General features: G+C 41.2%; 4 protein-coding genes across 6 annotated transcripts; 2 read left to right on the top strand and 2 right to left on the bottom strand.

Annotated features, from left to right (window-relative positions):
* Positions 1 to 2,290: 2,290 nt before the first annotated feature.
* LOC137913758 (zinc finger protein 502-like) lies at positions 2,291 to 8,844 on the bottom strand. The gene is made up of 5 exons (XM_068757391.1): positions 8,673 to 8,844; positions 7,390 to 8,178; positions 7,222 to 7,305; positions 6,572 to 6,969; positions 2,291 to 2,978 (listed from the first exon to the last, which is right to left on the bottom strand). The coding sequence occupies exons 1-5, from the start codon at positions 8,842 to 8,844 to the stop codon at positions 2,568 to 2,570; spliced, it is 1,854 nt and encodes a 617-aa protein (XP_068613492.1). The 3' UTR covers positions 2,291 to 2,567.
* Positions 8,845 to 9,276: 432 nt separating this feature from the next.
* On the bottom strand, positions 9,277 to 13,709 carry LOC137913765 (developmentally-regulated GTP-binding protein 2). 2 transcript variants are annotated; one of them, XM_068757398.1, is made up of 14 exons: positions 13,661 to 13,709; positions 13,368 to 13,455; positions 12,862 to 13,022; positions 12,628 to 12,717; positions 12,478 to 12,538; positions 12,225 to 12,315; positions 12,061 to 12,133; positions 11,782 to 11,872; positions 11,577 to 11,674; positions 11,270 to 11,346; positions 11,075 to 11,163; positions 10,914 to 10,972; positions 10,719 to 10,772; positions 9,277 to 10,090 (listed from the first exon to the last, which is right to left on the bottom strand). In XM_068757398.1, the coding sequence occupies exons 2-14, from the start codon at positions 13,429 to 13,431 to the stop codon at positions 10,004 to 10,006; spliced, it is 1,095 nt and encodes a 364-aa protein (XP_068613499.1). In that variant the 5' UTR covers positions 13,432 to 13,455; positions 13,661 to 13,709; the 3' UTR covers positions 9,277 to 10,003. The 2 variants fall into 2 exon arrangements, with proteins under 2 accessions (XP_068613499.1, XP_068613500.1); XM_068757399.1 differs by having other exon boundaries at positions 13,634 to 13,705.
* Positions 13,710 to 13,739: 30 nt separating this feature from the next.
* LOC137913766 (FAD-linked sulfhydryl oxidase ALR-like) lies at positions 13,740 to 15,083 on the top strand. Of its 2 annotated transcripts, XM_068757401.1 has the most exons (4): positions 13,740 to 13,820; positions 13,949 to 14,148; positions 14,268 to 14,482; positions 14,796 to 15,083. In XM_068757401.1, exons 2-4 carry the CDS (start codon positions 14,005 to 14,007, stop codon positions 14,956 to 14,958), a joined length of 522 nt encoding a protein of 173 aa, XP_068613502.1. In that variant the 5' UTR covers positions 13,740 to 13,820; positions 13,949 to 14,004; the 3' UTR covers positions 14,959 to 15,083. The 2 variants fall into 2 exon arrangements, with proteins under 2 accessions (XP_068613502.1, XP_068613501.1); XM_068757400.1 differs by lacking the exon at positions 13,740 to 13,820 and having other exon boundaries at positions 13,838 to 14,148.
* A 932-nt stretch (positions 15,084 to 16,015) lies between these two features.
* On the top strand, positions 16,016 to 20,279 carry LOC137913775 (synaptogyrin-3-like). Its single transcript, XM_068757410.1, has 4 exons — positions 16,016 to 16,117; positions 17,793 to 18,027; positions 18,446 to 18,591; positions 20,070 to 20,279. Exons 1-4 carry the CDS (start codon positions 16,016 to 16,018, stop codon positions 20,277 to 20,279), a joined length of 693 nt encoding a protein of 230 aa, XP_068613511.1.
* The last annotated feature ends 390 nt before the right edge of the window (positions 20,280 to 20,669 follow it).

Here is a 20,669-nt window from a genome sequence, read left to right as displayed (position 1 = left end):
TCATGGTTTCGATTCACCTGAATATTTCTAAATGATGATTGATGATTTAATGATGTTACTTTAGTAGCATAAAATTAAACTTGTGCTTGCATGAGAATGAATGGCCGAGTGGCAGATTAGCGTTTCTCTTTGCTTCTGTTTGGGCTAAACAAACATTAGTGCACAAGAAGTGCAGAAAACAAGCATTTGTTGAAGGGCTTTAAAGAGCTATAGCTGACCATGAAAGCAAAGGTAGAACACACAATCTGTTCCAATGAAGGTAAACAGCTTGCGTTCAGACACACAAAACGACACTGTTGATCTGTGTTTGCTCCCATCGATCGTGTTGTTGTGTTGTTTTTGTTCAATCGTAATCTATGTCGGGATAATTTTGCACCTGTTATTATATATACATATAATATATATTCTATATACCAATGACAAAATTTGTTTCAATTTCCCTCCTTTCTGAAACATGCAGGCAAATTAAAATTAAGAGATTTATATTCAGTCATAAAATAGAAAAATACTATTATATTATACTAATATTAATGTAGCTCTGTTTATAGGCTATAATTTAATTTTCTGCCTTTTGCCATCAATGTGAATCATTTGGCTGATAATGTATTAGTCCAATATATTAATGGCCAAATATGTTTATTATTGCCACATTTCAATTTAACTGTATCTAATAAAGTTAATATCTAACAATTATTTTTTATCGGTGAGTTGACTGTTAGCTGAATGACATTTCCCTCCAACCTTTATTGCTTTACTTTTTGGCCCATGTAGTTTGCAGACTGGCCCACCAGAGGGGAGAAGAGACAAGCGAATCAGGCTCCCTTATTGGTCTCTCAGATGATAGGGATAAGTATTGTTTTATTTTAGTTTTAATGGCCGATATCTCTTCTATAAGCTAGAAAATGCAGAATAATATTTAAAAGTTCCAAGTTCAGTTTGATGAGCACACACACACACACACACACACACACACACACAAGTTCCCTTTGTACAACCGATCTTTTGCTTCTGACCACTAGAAACATGCAGTATATTTATATCCCCCTGTAGCTCTTTATTTTTATGCTGATTGTTATCATTATGACTTCAATCCTATCGTAACCTTCCTTCTCATAAAATCGTATCTTCATTCTCATAGTGTTATGGCAGATTCAGTTCTCATAAAAATACAAATGTAATCATTGGTTATTGGAAGAAAAAGAATTATCAATGTGTCTCCAATATTCTGTCATAAATAATGTATTTTGGGCTTTTAAAAAAATAAATAAAAGTTAGCTGTTAAAATATTTACCAGTTAAACACCTGTAAAGTAAATGGTGATCAAATTATCACTGCAGCTTTAAAAAAAAAAACACATTTTATTGAAGGGCTTCCAGTTCCTGTTTTTGAAAACTGGTAGCCCCCCCCCCCCCCCCCCCCCACACACACACACACACACAACCATAGCCATGCCATATGGAGCCAAGCAGCATCAAGTGTCAAGCCTGCTCCACATAATGCACACCCAGTCGACCGTACCTTAATTTTACTTCTTTCACCAGCACTATTACCCCTCCATCATTCCTCCTCTCTTCAGGTTATTCCAAGGCAGGATCTCTCCACCCACGACCGAGTCCAGCAAGGCATTTCAAAGGCATCTTCCAGGCCAGCAGTGTCAACTCCCAGCTCCCCCCCCCCCTCTCTCTCTCACTGGTAAAGCCTCCTACTCTGCTCCCCTCTCTGAGACTGAAGAGATGCTGGTGAATATTTAATGTTGCTATTGTGCTTGTGTGTGTGTGTGAGAGTGAATGGGGAGCTTTAGTTAGGAGCCCATGCTTCCTGGACAGCTGGCCTCGGAGACAACGGCACAACATGGCTGAGCGCAATGGGGAGGAGGCGGCACTGACTGATCCTCACCTGCTTGCACAGCTGAGTAAGAGGTGGTGAGTAGTAGTAAGAGACGCTAGATGCTTGCATCACGGACTCCTGTCAACAAGGTCATTTTTATAGAGCGAGATCCAACAGAGGAGCATGCTCATCTCAAGTTGTAGTTTTATTACATTTCTAAGAAGTGAAGAACCACAGAACTCAATTCATCAAGCACCATCAAAGGAGACTATTGCTCATGCACACGTTGTGGCGTCATTGATTTCTGACTGAATCTTTTCCCACAAGTGTTGCACGAATACGGCCTCTCGCCCGTGTGGGTCCTAATGTGGCGTAAGCATAGAAAAAAAAAAAGAAAGGACATACAATCATACAAAACTTTATTGTAAATTAGTCTAGGAAATAAAGAACCACAGACATTCTCAATTCATTACACAGCATAACCATTCCACCCACGTTCATTTGCATGTTTACTTTATATCACATACCCTTCAATGTGACTGTTGCTCATACACACTTGTGATGTCAGTTAATCAACATATTGAACCACCTGCTCCACACATTTATGACTTCTCAACGCATGTTAAAATAAACCACCAGAATGCGATCGGCCACACGTTTTGAAAATACAAGGCTACTTGTGCGCTTTGACACGTTCACAAATGAGAAACGATGAAATGTCTTAACAAGCGCCTGCCTTCTTACCTGTGTGGGTTCTCAGGTGGAGTTTTAATTGAGCGCTTTGAAAGGAGACCTGTATGGGTTTTAACGTGGTTCGTCAAACTCTGCTTATGTGCGAACTGTCTGCCGCATTCTTGACAACAAAAAGGTTTCTCGCCTGTATGGATCCTCAGGTGGATTCTCAGCTTACAAGACTTTCTGAATGTTTTCCCACAAATGTTACAAGAATGCGGCTTCTCACCCGTGTGGATTCTTGCATGAATTGTCAAGTATGATTTCAAGATGAACCTTTTCCCACACGTGTTGCACAAATATGGTTTTTCGTCAGTATGGAGCTTTAAATGCTGTTGAAATACTTTCATGTATGCAAATCTTCTCCCACAGATGTCGCACCTGTGCGGTTTCTCACCCGTGTGGGACGTCAGGTGCATGTTCAGTTTTGATTGAGACACATAAAGTTTCCCACAAGTGTCACATTTACAATTCTTTTTCTCTGTATGTTTTTTACCGTCACTCTCTGACGTGGTGGAGCCGTTGCCCTTCTTCCTGTGAATTGTTCTTGTACATTGTCTTTCTGTTGGTTTCTGTTCTGCATTTGAAGTTGATTTTGAGCTTCCCTGCTTGACACTTTTCTGGTTTTGCCTCTCAGCGACACTAAAGTTGTCAGAGGGAGAACGGTGCTCACTTTTGCAACTTCTTTTCTTTGTCTTCGGCTCTGAATCTTCTCTTGACGAGTTTCCATGTTTACCTCTTGTCAGATCTTGACTACCAGCTGCATCAGAGTTGTTAGTGGGAAGTTGGTGATCATTGCCGAGTTCTGGATCACAGTCATCACTTTCCTCGTGAGCAGGAGTTACCACAAAGGTAATAATCTCCTCCTTTGGAACAAACTGCTCTTCCTCCACAGCAATGCAGAGTTCCTCCTCTTCCTCTTCCTGTTTGATATGTTGAGATTCTATTTCCTCCTGGTCCACAACAGAGTTACTCTCCCTGTACATACAGATCTGCTCAGTGAGAACCTCCTCCTCCTCCTCCTCCTCCTCCTCCTCCAATAGGACATGTTGCAGAGGGAGCTCTGGAGGGATGGACAAACAAAAACAAACAGGCAGTTAAACAGGATAATGTTCTAATAAAATGTCCCTGATATCAACCAAATCATTGAGCAACAAATGCATCAGCGTGTGACAGATGCTCCTTTAGCGAGCGCAGAATAGAACGGTGTTGCAGGCGTAAGCTATGGAGAAGAGGACTCACCTGAAATCACAATTTAAACAGGAAAAAAAAACATTTAAATAAAGACTAAAGAAGTAAAAAGTGTTGTTAGAAATTTACATTTCTGTGAAGCTCTGATTAAAAATATTGATTAAAATTAAAATACTGATTAGAGACGACAGACTAAATCGCTCCGTCATGTTTATGTTGTGGGGACAAGGAGACAGACATAGATTAGTACCACCATAATCACAAACAATAACGGAATGTATGGATTGATTTTAAATATTGGGTGATAACAAAATAATCCCGTTTTACGCACCTATCCGGTGTAACTTTATTTCAGGTTTCCAAACGACGTCCAGCAGTTTGCGCTGACGGTCGATCTCCTCCTCGTAGACGACGATAGTTTGGAAAAAGACTCCGAATATTTCTTCAGCAGCAGCGGAGAGTCGTTCCTTCACAAAGTCCATCAAATACTGGACTGAAGACATTGTTGCTGAATTACCAATGAAAAATGATCGAGACTCAGCGTTAGCACGTTCTGCAGCTCCGAGTCAAAGTTTACTTCCGCTCGGTGTCACATTATTATTGTCCGACAGTTGAAGCGCTCGATTCTTTTCTTTCCACTTTCAAAGTACAACCATTTATTTAATGGGAACTTTATATGTTTAAAGGAATGGATTGATATTTATGTAAATATGAAATAACTATTCTATGTCCATTACATTGCGTAATTGCTCAGGACACAGCGTTAGCACGTTCTGCAGCTACGAGTTATAGTTGACTTCCGCTCGGTGTCACATTATTACTGTCCGACTGTGGAAGTGTTTGGTTCTTTCCGTTCCACTTTCCAATGCTACTATTTTAATTCACATCATGTTTACGGTAGTTTCCTTCCACAATTACATGTCGTACTGAATAGCCATTTAAAACTACAGCTTTCTATTTAATTGGAAGTTCATATGTCTAAATGAATATATTCACATATATGTAAATATTAAATTGCTATTCCCCATGTCCATGGAATAAAAAGTAGGTCATTGCTCAGGACCTACTTTTAAATGATGCATTAAAGCAAAAATACTTTTTTCTATTGTATTTCAAAGTACAGGCTGTTATCATGATGCAGAACACCTCAAGTCAGCATCATAGCATTTTATTTTGTAACAAAACTACTGCTCACATACAAATATTTTAATCGTAAAAGAGCTTCTTTCCTGTTTGTTATCACTATCACATTGTACATTCTTCTATATATTAGGCAACTTGCAACTAAACGCTTGCACATAAAACCATTTAAAAGAACATTCACAGCTTTTGGAAAATGTTGTTCACAAAATGTTATGTCAACACCACACCATGACTTTAACCGCTACAATATACACCAAATATATTTCCTCCATTTAGATGAGAGAGAAATGGAGCCTCATAGGTAGCACGAGTAGTCTCTCCATTGAGCCGGTTCCAAGCCCAGATAAATGCAGAGGGTTACCGCAGGAATCGCATTAAACTTTGACAGAATTAAGCATGCAATTGACTAGAAGGTTGATTTGCTGCCCAGGACTCACTTTTAAATGATACATCAAACAAAACTACTTTTTTTGAGTTGCATTTAAAAGTACAGAGCTTCTTTCCTGTTTGTTATCACTATCAAATTCTACATTCTTCAATATATTAAACAACTTGCAACTTAAAGCTTGCACATAAAACCACAAGATCATATCTTTTTAAAAATGAACATTTGCAACTTTTTAAAAATGCTGTTTACAAAGAATTGATCAACACCACACAACGTTACAGCTACGATACGCACCAAATATATGTCCTCCATTTAGATAAGAGAAAAAGAGAGATTATGTGTGTGTGTGAGAAAAAGATGGAGAGAGACGGTAATTTCCCACAAAGGCTCCATGAAAAAGGATTAACCACTTCTTTCCTGTTATGTCACAAAACACAAGAATTCACTAATGGCTGCCACACGAGGACATTTATGCTGGCATGCAGAGGAAAAATATTTTTTTGTATTTTATTGTATTTAACACCTCACAAGAAATGGAGCACCCTTCAAGGTCACATATTATACCCTTTTTCCACAAGTTAACAAAGATCCCAGACAATTGTATGAAATATCTATGACAGTCTTTGGTCAAAATAGCAAACAGATGCTGCAGGACAGCGTCCGTCATGTCTTTCTTAAACAGCTCTGTCAGAAACACTAAATTCATGGTGGGCTTGCGCGCAGCTGCACGCTTCCATGGTAACCAGTGAGGTAATTTTTTTAGCACACACTAAAACATTTTTGCCAATTATCGTCAGAACAGAAGAGTGAACGGCGAAGGAGAGCATAAATTGCTGCAATCAAACGATTCGATGTGACTTGCTGTGACCAACTTCGTGTTTCCTCTGAACATTTTAGTTCAGGCAAGTTACAAGAAAAATATTTAGAGATATTGATGCAATATCGTAATGCATGAAGCCCACATTTCATATTGAATTAATGTGTTGGGTCGAAAAGTAGTTTGGATTAAGTGAGCAGAGCTCTTGGTCGACTGAAGCCATGCACCGGGTCCTCCGAGGATGAGCAGCCTATCCAATGTTAATATGGTTATAGAACAATTTGCTCTGAAGTCTGTTTATTTCATTTTCACTTTAAATAGACGTAGCCAAATTCTACTTGCATGATTTTAAATTTCACAAATGATACACGGTGAAATGTCTAACTGCCAATCTCACAAGCATTTGGCACAAATGAAAACTAAATCTTCTCATACATTTGTGTGTTTTCTTATGTGTGAATTATTAGGTGTCGTTTCAGAACCGATTTGTGACTGAATCTTTTCCCACAAGTGTTGCAAGAATACGGCCTCTCACCTGTGTGGGTTCTCAAATGGAGTTTCAAGTGACTGTTTTGTATGAAATCTTTCCCGCATGTTTCACAACGATGCGGTCGCTCACCTGTGTGGATTTTCACGTGTGTTTTTAAGTCAATATTTTTTCTGAATGCTTTCCCACATGTTTCACAAGCATACAGCCTCTCATCTGTGTGCATTTTCATGTGGTTCTTCAAAATTGAAGAAACTGTGAACCTCTTCCCACATTCTTTACAACAATAAGGTTTTTCACCTGTATGGCTTCTTAGGTGAACTCTCAGCTTGTTTGACTCTCTGAATTTTTGCCCACAAGTTTTACAAGAATACGGTTTCTCACCTGTGTGAATTCTTGTATGAACTGTCAAGTATGACTTCAAAATAAATCCTTTTCCACATGTGTTGCACAAATGGGGTTTTTCACCAGTGTGGATTTTTAAATGACTGTCCAGTGCAGACTTAAATCCAAATCTTTTGTCACACATTTTACAAAGGTACGGCTTCTCACCTGTGTGGGATCTTGTGTGTTCGATCAAGGCTGTTTTACGAATGAAACCTTTTCCACACGTGTTGCACGAATGTGGTTTTTCACCAGTATGGATCTTCAAATGCTTGTCAAGTACCGACTTGTTTCCAAATGTTTTCCCACACGTTTTACAAAGGTAGGGCTTCTCACCTGTGTGAGATCTAGTATGATCGGCCAAGACTCTTTTACGAATGAAACTTTTTCCACACGTGTTGCACAAATGCGTTTTTATACCAGTATGGATTTTTAAATGGTCGTCTAGTGCCGACTTGTTTCTAAATCTTTTCCCACACGTTTTACAAAGGTACGGCTTCTCACCAGTGTGAGATCTAGTATGTTCGGTCAAGGCTCTTTTACGAATAAATCCTTTTCCGCATGTGTTGCACAAATGGGGTTTTTCACCAGTATGGATCTTTGAATGACAGTCCAGTGCAGATTTGTATCCAAATCTTTTCCCACAGGTTTTGCAAAGATACGGCTTTTCACCCGTGTGGGATCTCATGTGTTCGTCCAGTTTTGACTTAAACATAAACAGTTTTCCGCAAGTGTCACATTTCAAAGCCTTTTTAGATGTTTGGCTGTTACCGTCACTCTTTGAGGTGGTAGAGTTGTTGACATTGTTAGAGGGAGAACGGTGCTCACTTTTGCAACTTCTTTTCTTTGCCTTCGGCTCTGCATCTTCACTTGACGAGTTTCCATGTTTACCTCCTGTCAGATCTTGACTACCAGCTGCATCTGAGTTGTTAGTGGGACGTTGGTGGTCGATGTTGAGTTCTGGATCACAGTCATCACTTTGCTCGTGAGCAGCAGTTACCACAAAGGTAATAATCTCCTCCTTCGGAACAAGCTGCTCTTCCTCCACAGCAATGCAGAGTTCCTCCTCTTCCTCTTCCTGTTTGATATGTTGAGATTCTGGTTCCTCCTGGTCCACAATGGAGTCACTCTCCTTATTTATACAGATCTGGTCAGTGAGAACCTCCTCCTCCTCATCCTCCTCCATCAGGAAATGTTGCTTAGGGAGATCTGGAGGGATGGACAAACAAAAACAAACAGGATAATGTTCTACAAATCTTTAGATTTGTTTGCAAACAATCAAATCATTGAACAACGAATTCATCAGTGTGTGACAGAATCCTCCATTCGCGACAGCAGAAATCACAATTTCACCAAAAAAATAAACAGATTTATATAAAGTCTAAAATATGAAAAATACATTTTTCAAAGTTCAACGAAGTTGGGTTGTTTAATTGAAAATATTGATTACAGAGAAACGACAGACTAAATCACTCCGTCATTACCCCCGCCATAAAATAAATGCAGATTCATTATTGTTAGGTTTTAATCAATCTATGGGGGGAACCGAGCTGCTTGGCGGAGGTCTGCGCTCTCCAAAGGCTCTTCTGACACAAACACAGACCTGCGAGCAGATTATTACCAATATAATCAATAAACAATAACGGACTGTATGGCTGGATTTCAAACATAGTGTGATAATGAAATTATCTCGTTTTACGCACCTATCCGGTGTAACTTTATCTCAGGTTTCCAAACGACATCCAGCAGTTTGCGCTGACGGCCGATCTCCTCCTCCTGGTCGACGATAGTCTTGAGAAAAACTCCGAATATTTCTTCAGCAGCAGCGGAGAGTCGTTCCTTCACAAACTCCTTCAAATACTCGACTGAAGACATTGTTGCTGAATGATGGAGACTCGGCGACGGCTCTGACATCCTGCGGATCCGCGCCAGAGTTTCACTTCCGCTCTGTGTCACATTATTACTGTCCGACTGTTGAAGTGGTCGATTTTTTTTAATTCCACTTTGAAAAGCTCCTACTTTCAATCGTATCTACTCTTCTGAATTGTCTTTTGAAACAACAGCCATATATTTATTTATCTTTAGACAGGAATAAGATATTATAATATTACATTTATTTGAAAGTCTATCGCTCTAATGCGGTAGATCTTTTGACAACTCTTGATAGATCATTTATGATCTATATTTATATAAAAAAAAACGTTTTACTACCTTAGTAGATGAGATAAAGGAAACGTGGGAATGCTTATGATGAAAGAATTAAAACACTGAGGACTCAGGACTCATTTTAAAATGACATGTCACAGCAAAGTACTTTTACTTTTGTACTTAGTGTCAACAGGCTGCAGGACTATTCCTGTCAGCAGCATTGTACTTTCTGTTAAAATGAAATACAAATATTAAGAAACACTGCTCTGAAACTGTTTTGTGTCTCGCATCCATCGATCTATTCATCCCACAGAAGATCCTGAAGCTGTGTGCTGCATGTGACATCCTGGGAAGTCTGAACGTATACTGCCACACACGCCAGTGAGGGAAACAACGCTGTTAAACAATCCTAAAATAAATTGCAGTTCATGATATGGGTATATTTTTAATAACATAGGGACTCTGGTATTGATCCAACATCATAATGCAGTTACTATTAAATTTGAGAACCCACGGGAAGGATGGGAAACAGAAGCAGGAATTAGATGCGAGTAGTATTCATGTGACCGAAAGGCAGGTGAAATACTGTTGAAACACAATTGTGAAAAATATAGCAAAAAAAATAATCAATTTAAAATCTTATGCACTTTATTGTTTTATGACCCCACGTTTTTTTTCTCAATCACTCACAACATAAATGTGTCCACAAATCAAATCTGGCCAGTCCCTCATCAGTTTTTGTTCCACTGATTTTCATATACAAAATAAAAATGGTGGCTACTACTCATTTCTGTGTATCTACTGTACAGTTGATTTCTGATTGTAGTTCATCCAACAAAACTGTCCAACCTCCTGCTCGGTCTCTCCATCCAGTCTAGAGCTCATTTTACTTCTTAACGACCTGGATGACGTCCTCGTGCTCCATGACGTGGGTTAGGCCAACCCTCTGAGGGCTGTACTTTGTACTGGTTCCCTGGAGAAGACAGCAGAGTTCAGACTCCCTCTATATCTCTTTGTGTGTGTATAGTGACCTGCATATTGAAGTAGAGAATCAATAGCGAGTTGCATCTCGTGAATCAGAGGAAACAACTGATGCAGCAAAGGTGATTTTAATTCAGGAAGAAAGTCACATTTTGAGGCACCTTTAAAAGCAGCCCAAAAACACACCCATCTTTCCTGCCCGGCCTATCCCAAGATTCAAGAGATAACAGCGATGTTTAGTTTCTTTTTGGACCAACTCAGAAGTTGAGGAGTTATGGTGAAGAATATTTCTTCTTCTTAAAGTGCACACGTAACATTTAACTATAACAGCTACAACTGGCTTTAGTATTATTCCAACTTTTATTCTAAGCACAACTAACAACTTCATCTGAAAACATTGCTTGGAGACAGCCGCAGCACTTTGTCACATATGGGTAAGAGACAGTGAAATGTTTTATTGTCTATGAGACTCTTAATGTCAACAGTTAAATTAGGCAAATAATGCACAGCATATGTCCGAAGACCCCTGTCCAAACATTTATTAATGTCTTTAGTTATTCTCTCCACACGGACAATGAGGCATGTCTCTGGAGGTCCATGAAAAAATGAAATTAACTTACCCAAACCAGAGCATATTTGAACTGGCTCGCTAAGGTTCTGTGGATTCGATGGCACTGCAAGCAAAAAGACACATTTGCATACTATATTTGCAAAAACATGAAGCATATACATCTGTTTAATGTATGTTTTCATTTAAGTACAAACGTTAACCTTGATATCAAGGGTATATTTATGAAATGAAGTGTTTAAGCTACCACATGTTCGACAGCTGCAGCTCGTCTCATAATGATGGCATCATTAAAGTCTGGGCGCTCTAGAAACATAAATTGATAACGAACAAAATGATCAAGAAGAAATGCTTTCAGATAGGTGTGTAGTGGTCTGAAGGAATGCACGAATGAACAGATTTCAGCACCTCCTCTTTTCTTAGTATAGATGCAAATCAGAGCCAGGTATTCCCACAGCCTCTCCAGAAGGTAATCCAGGTTCAGCTTCATCCCGCAACTGAAGAACACAAATAGACAGAAAAGGGGTGGGGTGGGGGGGGGTAAACTCTAGAATCAAAGCATGAATGAAGTAAAGTGAAAACTTCAACCCGAGACAAACTGACCTGATGACGACACTGTTAGGTCTCCGTGCCAGGCGGTCCACCTCCTCAATCGAGATCTGGTCCACCTTATTGTACACCTGGAAACGCCACAAATGATATGGATAAAAACAAACTCCAAAACGAAAAAGAAAAGTTAGAGATGTGTCAAAACCTTGTAACTCCAAATATTAAAATAGATGTTTCTTTATCGATGAGGATATTTAAGGTTGTTTGAGAAAGTTGTGAATCTTAAATTCTGACTTGCACACAGTTCAGAGTTAAGCGCTACCAGGCTTTGACACAACCCAGATGATGAGTGCTGGCATACATATAGGCAAGGCATGTAAACTCTGTTCCCAACTATGACGTCGATGAATTCGTCTGGTGTGCAGTCTTCCCTGAAAAGGACTTCTGCATTAAAGATCTCTGAGGATAATGAGTTAAAGAAGTAGATTTAAATGCTAAAATAAGTGAAATGAGGACTTAGGAGTCAGGAATGTGCCGTCTTTCCCGATTCTTGCAGTGAAGGATACTGTATTCATGAAGGATGAGCTGAACAAGCTTCTCTGAACAATGGGTGAGAGGAACCGTGGAGTTGTAGGAGAGGCCGCCACCTTTCTTGGGCTAAAGACGGACAAATCGAGGGTTTTCACAGAGAAAATTCAGATATTCAGTACTCTAAAATAACTAAAGGGATTTGCCCTTCAAGTCAACAGCTTTGCTGGTCATATTTGCATGTGATGTCACATTATTTAAAAGTTTTAACTCCTCTAGATAGCCGCCGTACTTCAAGACAACAACAGAAGATATACCTTGAAATAAATATTTGGTTTTGTGCTGTTTAGTCTGATGCCCACCGATTCCAACTCTTTTTCTAGAAGGTCTCTAGAAAGAAAACAAGAATTTATGATGAACGCACTTGCATGCCTCTCAAACCCTGTAACAGGCTCACACAAATGCAGTTTGTGTAACACACCTCTGAACATCTCCTTTATTGGCATCCAACATCATGATGACGACGTCTGCTGTCCTGGCAACAGCGATGACCTGCCGGCCTCTACCCTTACCTGAAAGAGATGGTCATTTTTTTAATATATACATATACATATAATATATATTGCAGTCTGTCCTCATACAAGAATAATAAGACAGGAATAATATGCACAATATGCAGTAAAGACAGCCGATGTTTGCTCACTTTGGGTTTAAAACACAGACGTGTATGTTACCTTGGGAAGCACCCTCAATGATTCCGGGCAGATCCAGCAGCTGGATGTTTGCTCCTTTGTACTGCAGAGAAATGAGTAAGAGTGAAATACCTACTGTTACACTGCATTTAATCTGCCAATGTTTGAATACTGAAGGACAAATGTACGTACCTCTATGACACCAGGTATGCAGGTGAGGGTCGTGAACTCGTAGGAGGCAGCTTCACTGGCAGTTGATGTCATCAAACTAAGGAAGGTGGACTGCAGGACACAACAAAGGACTAAATTAGACCAATATGTGTTTTCCTCCTCTGCCCTGTAAACAGAGGCTGCAGCAGCGCTTTGTCGGTACAACAGGACTCTGGTGAAAATCCACACAAGAGAAGAGCTAACATGTTCACGTACCTTACCCACAGAGGGGAAACCAATAAGAGCAACACGTGCATCTCCTGACTTCATTACGTCGAAGCCCTCGCCTTTGGCCCCCGTTGACTTGGAGGGCTCCAGCAGTTGATTTCTGTATTTGGCTAGCTTGGCCTTGAGCAAACCCAGATGATACTCAGTGGCTAGAAGATTGGAATAAAATAAAAAAACAAAAAAACAATAACTGCAGTAACTTTCATTTTGTTGGGTTGGATACCTTTACTTTTTTTTATTTTTAATAAAGGCCATGCCTGCAAAATATGTCGGTGAGAAATATGGAGATGTTGTTATTCATATGTAACACAACTACAACAACAACAGATTGGAGTTCATTTATGTCACATAAAACATGTGATGCTTGTGGTATAATTTTGCAGGAATTTCAAAAATGAGTTAATAACGCAATGGATACGCCACCACACACAAACACACACGGGGCCACCTTAAAGTTCGTTCTTGGTGTAGCTAACCGTTAGCTCCTCGCTTACCTTTGTTTTTCTGTGTTCGAGAGATTTCTCTCTCTATCTCTGCGATCTTCTCCAATATCCCCATTGTGGCAGTTAAACTGGGCTACAGCTGCAATGCCAGTAAGACAAAAATAAGAACAGAAACGTGTCACAGACGTTAGCCTTGGTTAGCCTTCCGGTTAAGCATTTGGACTCAACAGTTGGCAAAACTCACAAACAAACATTATAATTTCAACACATATACTTCTATATCAGCATCCACATAAAACACGCAAAATGAAAACGACCTGTGTTGTAAGAATAGAGGAATTTACAGTTTGACGAAGGCTACGATCCACAACATACACGGATGACTGGCATCACAAACCGGAACAAGGTCCACTCGCGTGAAGGGTCCGGGTGGAATAATCGTCCGTGACATTTAGAACACGTAACTCGCTGCTGGGAATTGTGCTGCGTGATTATGTCTGACCGGTAAATAGTATATAGCAATGTATCCATTCAGACGTAGCTATACTTTAACAGGCCGACATTCTTGACGTGGTCAATATTAAAAGTTAACTACAGTTGTTGAATAATAACAAAGATGGCTGCGCCCTCAGGACGGACAGGCTCACAAGCCTCCGACCCGCCTGGCTTTGAAGGTTCTCCTTTTGCAATGGCTGGTCGACCACCGGAGGAAAGCCCTGGTCCAGAGCAGGAACAGACCGCGAGTGTGAAACAGAAGCCATGTAGGGTTTGCACGGACTTCAAATCGTGGATGAAGGCCCAGAAGACGCAGGCGGGCACCGCTTCTGTACAGGTGATATCAGGTCAAGACGGGCTTCTGATCTGTTGGTTGCCAATGTTAAAGTGGCTAGTTTGCCTGTCTTTGATGCACCACATGCTACCTTGATTACTCGTGTTTGTGTGATTCTACAGGGGACCCAAGTTGCAGAACTGGAGCCTCAGCAAGACCCCCAGTGTCCACTGGACAGGGAGGAGTTGGGGCGTAACACCTGGTCCTTCCTGCACACAATGGCAGCATACTACCCTGATCACCCAACTTCTACCCAGCAGGCCGAGATGGGACAGTTCCTCAACCTTTTCTCAAAGTTTTTCCCCTGTGACGAATGTGCAGAAGACCTCAGGGGGAGGTCAGAACCCAGTGCTGCTATAGATAACAACATTATTAATGATCAGGCCTTACGGCATCTTCGAGCACATTTGAAGGATCGAGAGATCTACTCATCAAAAATACTGCTGACTAATATGCCACAAGTGTATAGCTATGGAAAGATGTACTTATACAATCTAGAAAGACAGAGATGCTTCACTTTTATTATCTTTACAGCACCCATCTGTTGACAGCCATGTTTGTTTGTCTTCTTATATGTTTACAGCTGTCACATTTTTTATAATTTTTAAAAAGAGAAGGCCTTTTCTAAATGCACCATCTCCTCTCCGCAGATTAAAAACCAATCAGCCAGACACCAGGACCCGTCACGCTCTTTCTCAGTGGCTCTGTCATATTCACAATGATGTCAGCGCACGGCTCGGCAAGCCTCAGTTCGACTGCTCACGTGTGGATGAGAGGTGGAAAGATGGGTGGAAAGATGGATCCTGTGACTGAGAGGATCTTCACATAAAGTTTCTCCACATCTTCATTGTGGAGAAACTATGTGAACCAAAGTTTGTAAAGGTTTTTGTCGGTGTTCATTGTACATATCTGGTAATAAAGTGAAAAGTATATCTAAATCAAGAGTCATAACATGTTACTAGGTGGTCTAAAACTTAATGAAATAAAAGTTTATAGTTGTTCAAATTCAAAACATATGTTGTTATACGTTATTACAATGTTTGTAACTCATGAAGTCAAGCGGAACTTTTCATTTATTGTACTGTTTTTAGCTTTCGGTTCCAAAGACCCATTTTTATTGTGCGACTGACTCTTTTCTGGACTCACACCGCAGCTCCATGCAGGCTCACAGAGAATGATGAGGACAAACTCATTGCGTTTCATTTTCTGCAGAATAATGAGAAAGTTACATTTCATAATTTAAAACTTTAAACTTTGGATATATTTTATAGGCTTAGGCCAGAATATTCCAGAGTAGTATAATTGATATATATAAAAGTTTGTGGACAGGTGTTATGGTGTCCCACCTCGGATGCAGATTTTTCTCATGTAAAATTGTACAGGCAGTGAAAAGAGACAAGACAATGGTCGTCGTTTATGACGCAACAGCGACACCGGGGTGAGTTTACGTTTACGCGCAGCCTGACATGTGGATGTTGATGACAAGCTTTTCTAAATTCTTACCCAGCATGCATAATGGTAAGTGATTTGTGTGTGGGGTTTTTTTTTTGTGTGTGTTGAGAGCCAGGAGGTCTTGGTGTCTGTTCATTTTAAACATTTGCATTTAAACTATTATATAGCAATATGCTGCACATTGTGTCTCAATGACTTGTCACAGTGCGAGCACGTAAATCCATGCACGCTCCCCACGGCGCGCCATTTGCCCGCGCGCCTCAGAGTGCGCGCAAAACCAAATCCCGACAACACAGAGCAAGCAGCGCGTCCATCCTGCCGTGGAGCCGAGGGGAGCGCACTGCGCGAGAGAGAGAGAGAGAGAGAGAGAGAGAGAGAGAGCGAGAGAGAGGGGGGGATAGAGAGAGAGACACAGAAGATGGACGGAGTGGGATCGTTCGGAGCTGGCCGGACCGGGTCCGCTGTCGACCCTCTTGCCTTTGCCAAGCAGCCGCAGACCATCCTCAGAGTCCTGTCCTGGGTAAGAGCCCCCCCCCCCCTGATGCTGCTGTTTGCGTGTGCGTGTGCGTGTGTGTGTGTGTGTGTGTGTGTGTGTGTGTGTGTGTGTGTGTGTGTGTGTGTGTGAATGTACGGAGGTGCCTCTCTGTTGTCGTTGCTGTGCGGGACTCGTGACGTGTTCTCACTGCAAACACAGACTGCAGAAATCCGTCGATAATTGACCATTCGAGTGCGTAAATGGAAACCACGAGATGAACGTTTCTATCAGTGTGTTTTTATTGATGCATGTCGTACAGGGTGCAGCCAAGGCCTGGTGATTGTCTCACACACACACCGTGAAACTGATCTCTGATTCGTTTTTTTATTTTTATTTTTTTCCAGAGACATAAAAACCCACACACAATCTACACTCACGTGAAAAATCTATATTAAATGCAGCAAAAAATGGAAATGAAAACGCGGGTCAATCATCTCTATGCTCAGTCCCGAGCATCCTCCTTTCTTTTAGTCGTTGCAGGTCCAAAATGTCATAACCACACAACGCACCCTTCTTCATTTATGAAGAAAATCATATTTACGGATGAGAATTTTTTGCCTATTTAACCTACACGCTCGTCGTCCGTCATCCCACCACCTGTGATTGGTCGGCGTTCATCATTACGCACGCAGGGCTGCGGAGACGCGACTCCCCATTGACGTTTGTTGTAACGTATCACCTTTGGATGACACAGGAAAGGTTGCCAAGTACAAAAATATCTGAAACAAGTCGAAGAGGGAGGCATCCAAGAGCGTTAGGGGTACGATTGTAATTTAATCCGGTTTACGGGTTTGCACTTAATAAATATGGAACTATGACAAATGTATTCAGATGATTTCATAATAAATCCAGTCTAACTTCGTTGACCCAGAGTTCCATATCTATAATAAAGGCCTGTACTTTGGTATTAAGAACCATTTACTTTTAGCTTTTACACTAAAGTGGGATTCTGAATGCAGGCAAGTCATTTTTTAACACAGTATTTCATGCTATTTCATTGCTGTGCTGAGGAGTTTACAAAGGCAATCGATCTTGACAATTTTTAAGATGATATTATTATTTGACGAGACAGGGCACAGGGGAAATGAAAAGATCCAGCAAGTAGCCGTGAAAGCATGGCGGGACAATTTAATAGAGCATTCTACTCGGTTTAAAAGGTCACTGTCGAGTTTCTGTTTGTGATTGTAGCTTAAACAGTTTTCTCTCTGTGCGCATATCAACCATCACATGACTGAACCCCCCCCCCCAACTGAGATGCCTCTCTCTCCTCGTGTGTGTGTCACATGGCCCTATTCTGCCACCGAGTGTTAGTCAGCTGACCAGAGGCAGGGAGTGTGTTTGGAAGAAATACCGAGAATTAGCTGCAGATGTAAAGGAGCGTCCTTCATAAAAACACAAAACCAGGCCTCTTCATTTATTGAGCACGTTGCCTCGGGATGATGGGAATCGTGCAATCATCCACCTATTCAGTCATTCAGAGAGAGAGGAAATTGGGTTAATGCCTTTGGTCTGAGCACGTTAAAGCGATGCCGGGCGGCGGCAGTGCTCTTTCCCTTTACTATACAACGATGCATAAGGATGCTCAGACAATGAGTCGCATGTTCTTCCTTCCTCGCTCCATCTCGTCCTACCTAACCCTTCCCGTGTCCCCTTTCCACAGATATTTTCCCTGGTGGTTTTTGCCTCCATTGTGAACGAAGGCTACGTTAATATGGGCAGCGAACGTCTCCACTGTGTCTTCAACAAGAACGCAGACGCCTGCAACTACGGCGTGTTCGTAGGCCTGGTGGGCCTGCTGGCGTGCTCCTTCTTCGGCCTTCTCGACTACAAGTTCTCCTCCATCAGCTCGATCAAAGATAGGAAGAAAGCCGTAATGCTCGAGGTCGGAGTCTCGGGTGAGGAAAGCGTTCCAGGCACAGAAATATGTTTTATGTCCCGTTTTCAGCATCATTCTTGTAGCACTAACTTTGTGTTTTTGTTGTTAGATGGCCATGAGGGTGACAGAGTCTATTAAAAAACTGAAACAGACCAATGTGGGTCTTAATCAAAATCATTGTCAATGTTTGAGCAGGTTTAAATGCAGGGCTCAAATTGCTGGGTTTCCCCAAGATGCTCAAATATCTAGCGTAGTTTCAAATGACCTTTTTCTTGACTTTAAGAGAAATGAAACCTGGCAGAGAATCAGAATATTTTTTTTATTTCTAAAGAGAACAAAGAACTAAGGATTGAGATTTGACAACTGCTGTTTCCTGAGTAAAAATAACTTTGAAATGACTCCCATTTTACAGTTGTTTTGTTTCTTTTTCTCGTCAGGTTTCTGGACATTCCTGTACTTTGTAAGCTTCTGCTTCCTGGCCAATCAGTGGTCTCAGACCACGACCGACGAGCTGCCACTCAACCAAGGAGCAGATGCAGCCCGGGCTGCCATCGCCTTCTCCTTCTTCTCCATAGTCACCTGGGTGAGAACACGGATCTATACGTGTACAAGATCAGAGATAGAAATGTAACATTATGTTGATATAAATACATAAGTCACATTTTATACGACTCATATTACATTATTGGATTGGGTGAAGGGTTATTGATGAAAGTCATTCTGTGGGAGTATCTGACCGGCTTTATCTTCACTCAACCAAAGTAACATGAGCTCTTCTTTGCTGAAACATTAACGTAAACCTCTCTTGTAACTTAATGGACATATTTTTCAGTCATTGTTTTCTGAGAATTTGTTCAGAATTGGTGAAAAGGCACAAATATCTGTCATTCAGAACTTTTGCATAGAAAGTCTTTGAAATTGTAGCTGCTGCAATCTGACAGAAGTGTGAGCTCTTCCCTGGACTCTGGTGCCTTTAAACAGGTAGTGTGTGATATTGTTGTTTTTAGACCGAGATCACACATTTCGAGATAAAAAAACCAGAAAAAAGCAACGCTTGCATCATGTGTTTGCCATTTCCTTGAAATCAGTTTATTGACCGATCAATGAGCGAAACAGAGACGATAGCTGCAACCAGAGTATACCTGTGCATTCTCCATCCGTTATCCAATCAGTCGAGCTCCACAGGCCTGTGTGTCAAAGCGTGATAGTTTTGTTGTCCAGTTATCTTCCAGACTCGTTCACACACACACACACACACACACACACACACACACACCACTACTGCTGAGAGGCAAACTCTTGTCTTGAACTCATGTTTGCCTTTGATTTGAGGAGTGTGTGTGTGTGGGCAAAAATTCACCCACTTAACTGGATAATATAATAGCTTTGTGACTAATATTATTCAGTTAGCATTTTAAATAGCAAAATCCAGCACATAGACTCCCCTCAAATCTGATTGGCTAACATGATGTGACGCCGCAATAAGAGGTAAAGAAATGACCAATATTTCATAAAAAGGTTTGAGCTGTGGCTCCTACCTGCATCTTCCATCGCTCGTTCTTCACCCCTTCATTTCATCTCTTTCTTGTCCCTGTCGTTTAGCCTCATTTGCAACCTCTCCTCTTCCCTGTCGTTTTCCTTCCTCCTCCCGGCTCCAGTCGTCGAGCTCATGTTTTTATGATGAGTGTGACTCACCGTAACTCAGCTACCTGGCAGCCGAGCATCAGCCACTATAGCAAGAAATAAGCGATGTGTGCTACACGTGATCTCTAGTGAGCAGAGCAGATCAACACTTCTATAGCTTTTCTTTCATTATTAAAATAATGTTTTGTCGAAATCTACTTCTGACGATTAAAGCATAGATGCATGATGGCTTATATTAATTAGAGGCACTGTTTCTCCAATCTATTAGGAGGAGGATTATGCTGTGTGTACGCATCCTGGTTATGCAGTTCCAGGCCACACTGACAAAGTAGCATCTAAAACTAGAAAAGCACTCAAAAAGACAACGCTTTCATGGTTTTAGGTTTTTCTGATCTTTGCGTCCTGCTGCCTCTGCAGGCTGGACTAACAGTTCATGCGGTCCAGAAGTATCTGCTCGGCACAGACATGAGTCTCTTCACCACGGAGCACATGGATGGCGGCGCTCCCACCCAGCCATACCCCTCCAATTCTCCAGTAGGCGGCCCCGCTGAGACCACAGAGACCTACCAGAACCCGCCCTTCACCGAGAACAACACAGCACCCACGTACCAGGTTCCCATCTACTAAGGAAGATAGACCCGATGGTGGGTGATGAAGGTCAGGAGTGGGATGAGAGGAAAAAGACGGGAAATTGCCTTCTGTTTCTTTTTTTTGACCATTTGTTTTTGACCTTCAATATGTATTTTTTTCTTTTTTTTAATGGCCTCTCCTTCTTTCTTCCTTTTATTTTACTCCTCGCATTTCCTTTGCTAAACATTCCAGCATTATCAGCACTTTTCTAGATTTGTACGTTAAATCCACTCTCCGACCGGCATCCCCGTATCACGGCAAAAGAAACAAGAGGAGGAGGAAGTGGAGATGAAGAGGCCACTTTGCAGTAATAAAACCATTTTGAAGTAAAGAGACAAAATAAAATCAACATGAAAGATTAGTGAAAACGGTGCATCCAGCACCTTC

This window comes from Brachionichthys hirsutus, unplaced genomic scaffold, assembly GCF_040956055.1.
Source record: "Brachionichthys hirsutus isolate HB-005 unplaced genomic scaffold, CSIRO-AGI_Bhir_v1 contig_853, whole genome shotgun sequence".
Lineage (NCBI taxonomy): Eukaryota > Metazoa > Chordata > Actinopteri > Lophiiformes > Brachionichthyidae > Brachionichthys > Brachionichthys hirsutus.
The sequence above is the reverse complement of the archived record's forward strand: the minus strand, read 5'-3'. Positions and strand labels throughout refer to the sequence as shown.

Bases quoted from the DNA above. Each gene is read 5' to 3' on its own strand.
- LOC137913758 (XM_068757391.1), bottom strand. From the start codon at position 8,844: ATGTCTTCAGTCGAGTATTTGAAGGAGTTTGTGAAGGAACGACTCTCC. The intron at 8,179-8,672 runs GTGCGTAAAACG...CCATCCCTCCAG, and splicing joins GATAAAGTTACACCGGATAG to ATCTCCCTAAGCAACATTTC. The intron at 2,979-6,571 runs CGACACCTAATA...TCAAAACTGAAC, and splicing joins GTCACAAATCGGTTCTGAAA to ATGCACCTGACGTCCCACAC.
- LOC137913765 (XM_068757398.1), bottom strand. From the start codon at position 13,431: ATGGGGATATTGGAGAAGATCGCAGAGATAGAGAGAGAAATCTCTCGA. The intron at 12,316-12,477 runs GTAACATACACG...CATCTCTTTCAG, and splicing joins CATTGAGGGTGCTTCCCAAG to GTAAGGGTAGAGGCCGGCAG. The intron at 12,134-12,224 runs GTGTGTTACACA...TTTTCTTTCTAG, and splicing joins AATAAAGGAGATGTTCAGAG to AGACCTTCTAGAAAAAGAGT.
- LOC137913766 (XM_068757400.1), top strand. From the start codon at position 13,933: ATGGCTGCGCCCTCAGGACGGACAGGCTCACAAGCCTCCGACCCGCCT. The intron at 14,149-14,267 runs GTGATATCAGGT...GTGATTCTACAG, and splicing joins CGGGCACCGCTTCTGTACAG to GGGACCCAAGTTGCAGAACT. The intron at 14,483-14,795 runs GTCAGAACCCAG...TCCTCTCCGCAG, and splicing joins GCAGAAGACCTCAGGGGGAG to ATTAAAAACCAATCAGCCAG.
- LOC137913775 (XM_068757410.1), top strand. From the start codon at position 16,016: ATGGACGGAGTGGGATCGTTCGGAGCTGGCCGGACCGGGTCCGCTGTC. The intron at 18,028-18,445 runs GTGAGGAAAGCG...TTTTCTCGTCAG, and splicing joins GCTCGAGGTCGGAGTCTCGG to GTTTCTGGACATTCCTGTAC. The intron at 18,592-20,069 runs GTGAGAACACGG...CTGCCTCTGCAG, and splicing joins TCTTCTCCATAGTCACCTGG to GCTGGACTAACAGTTCATGC.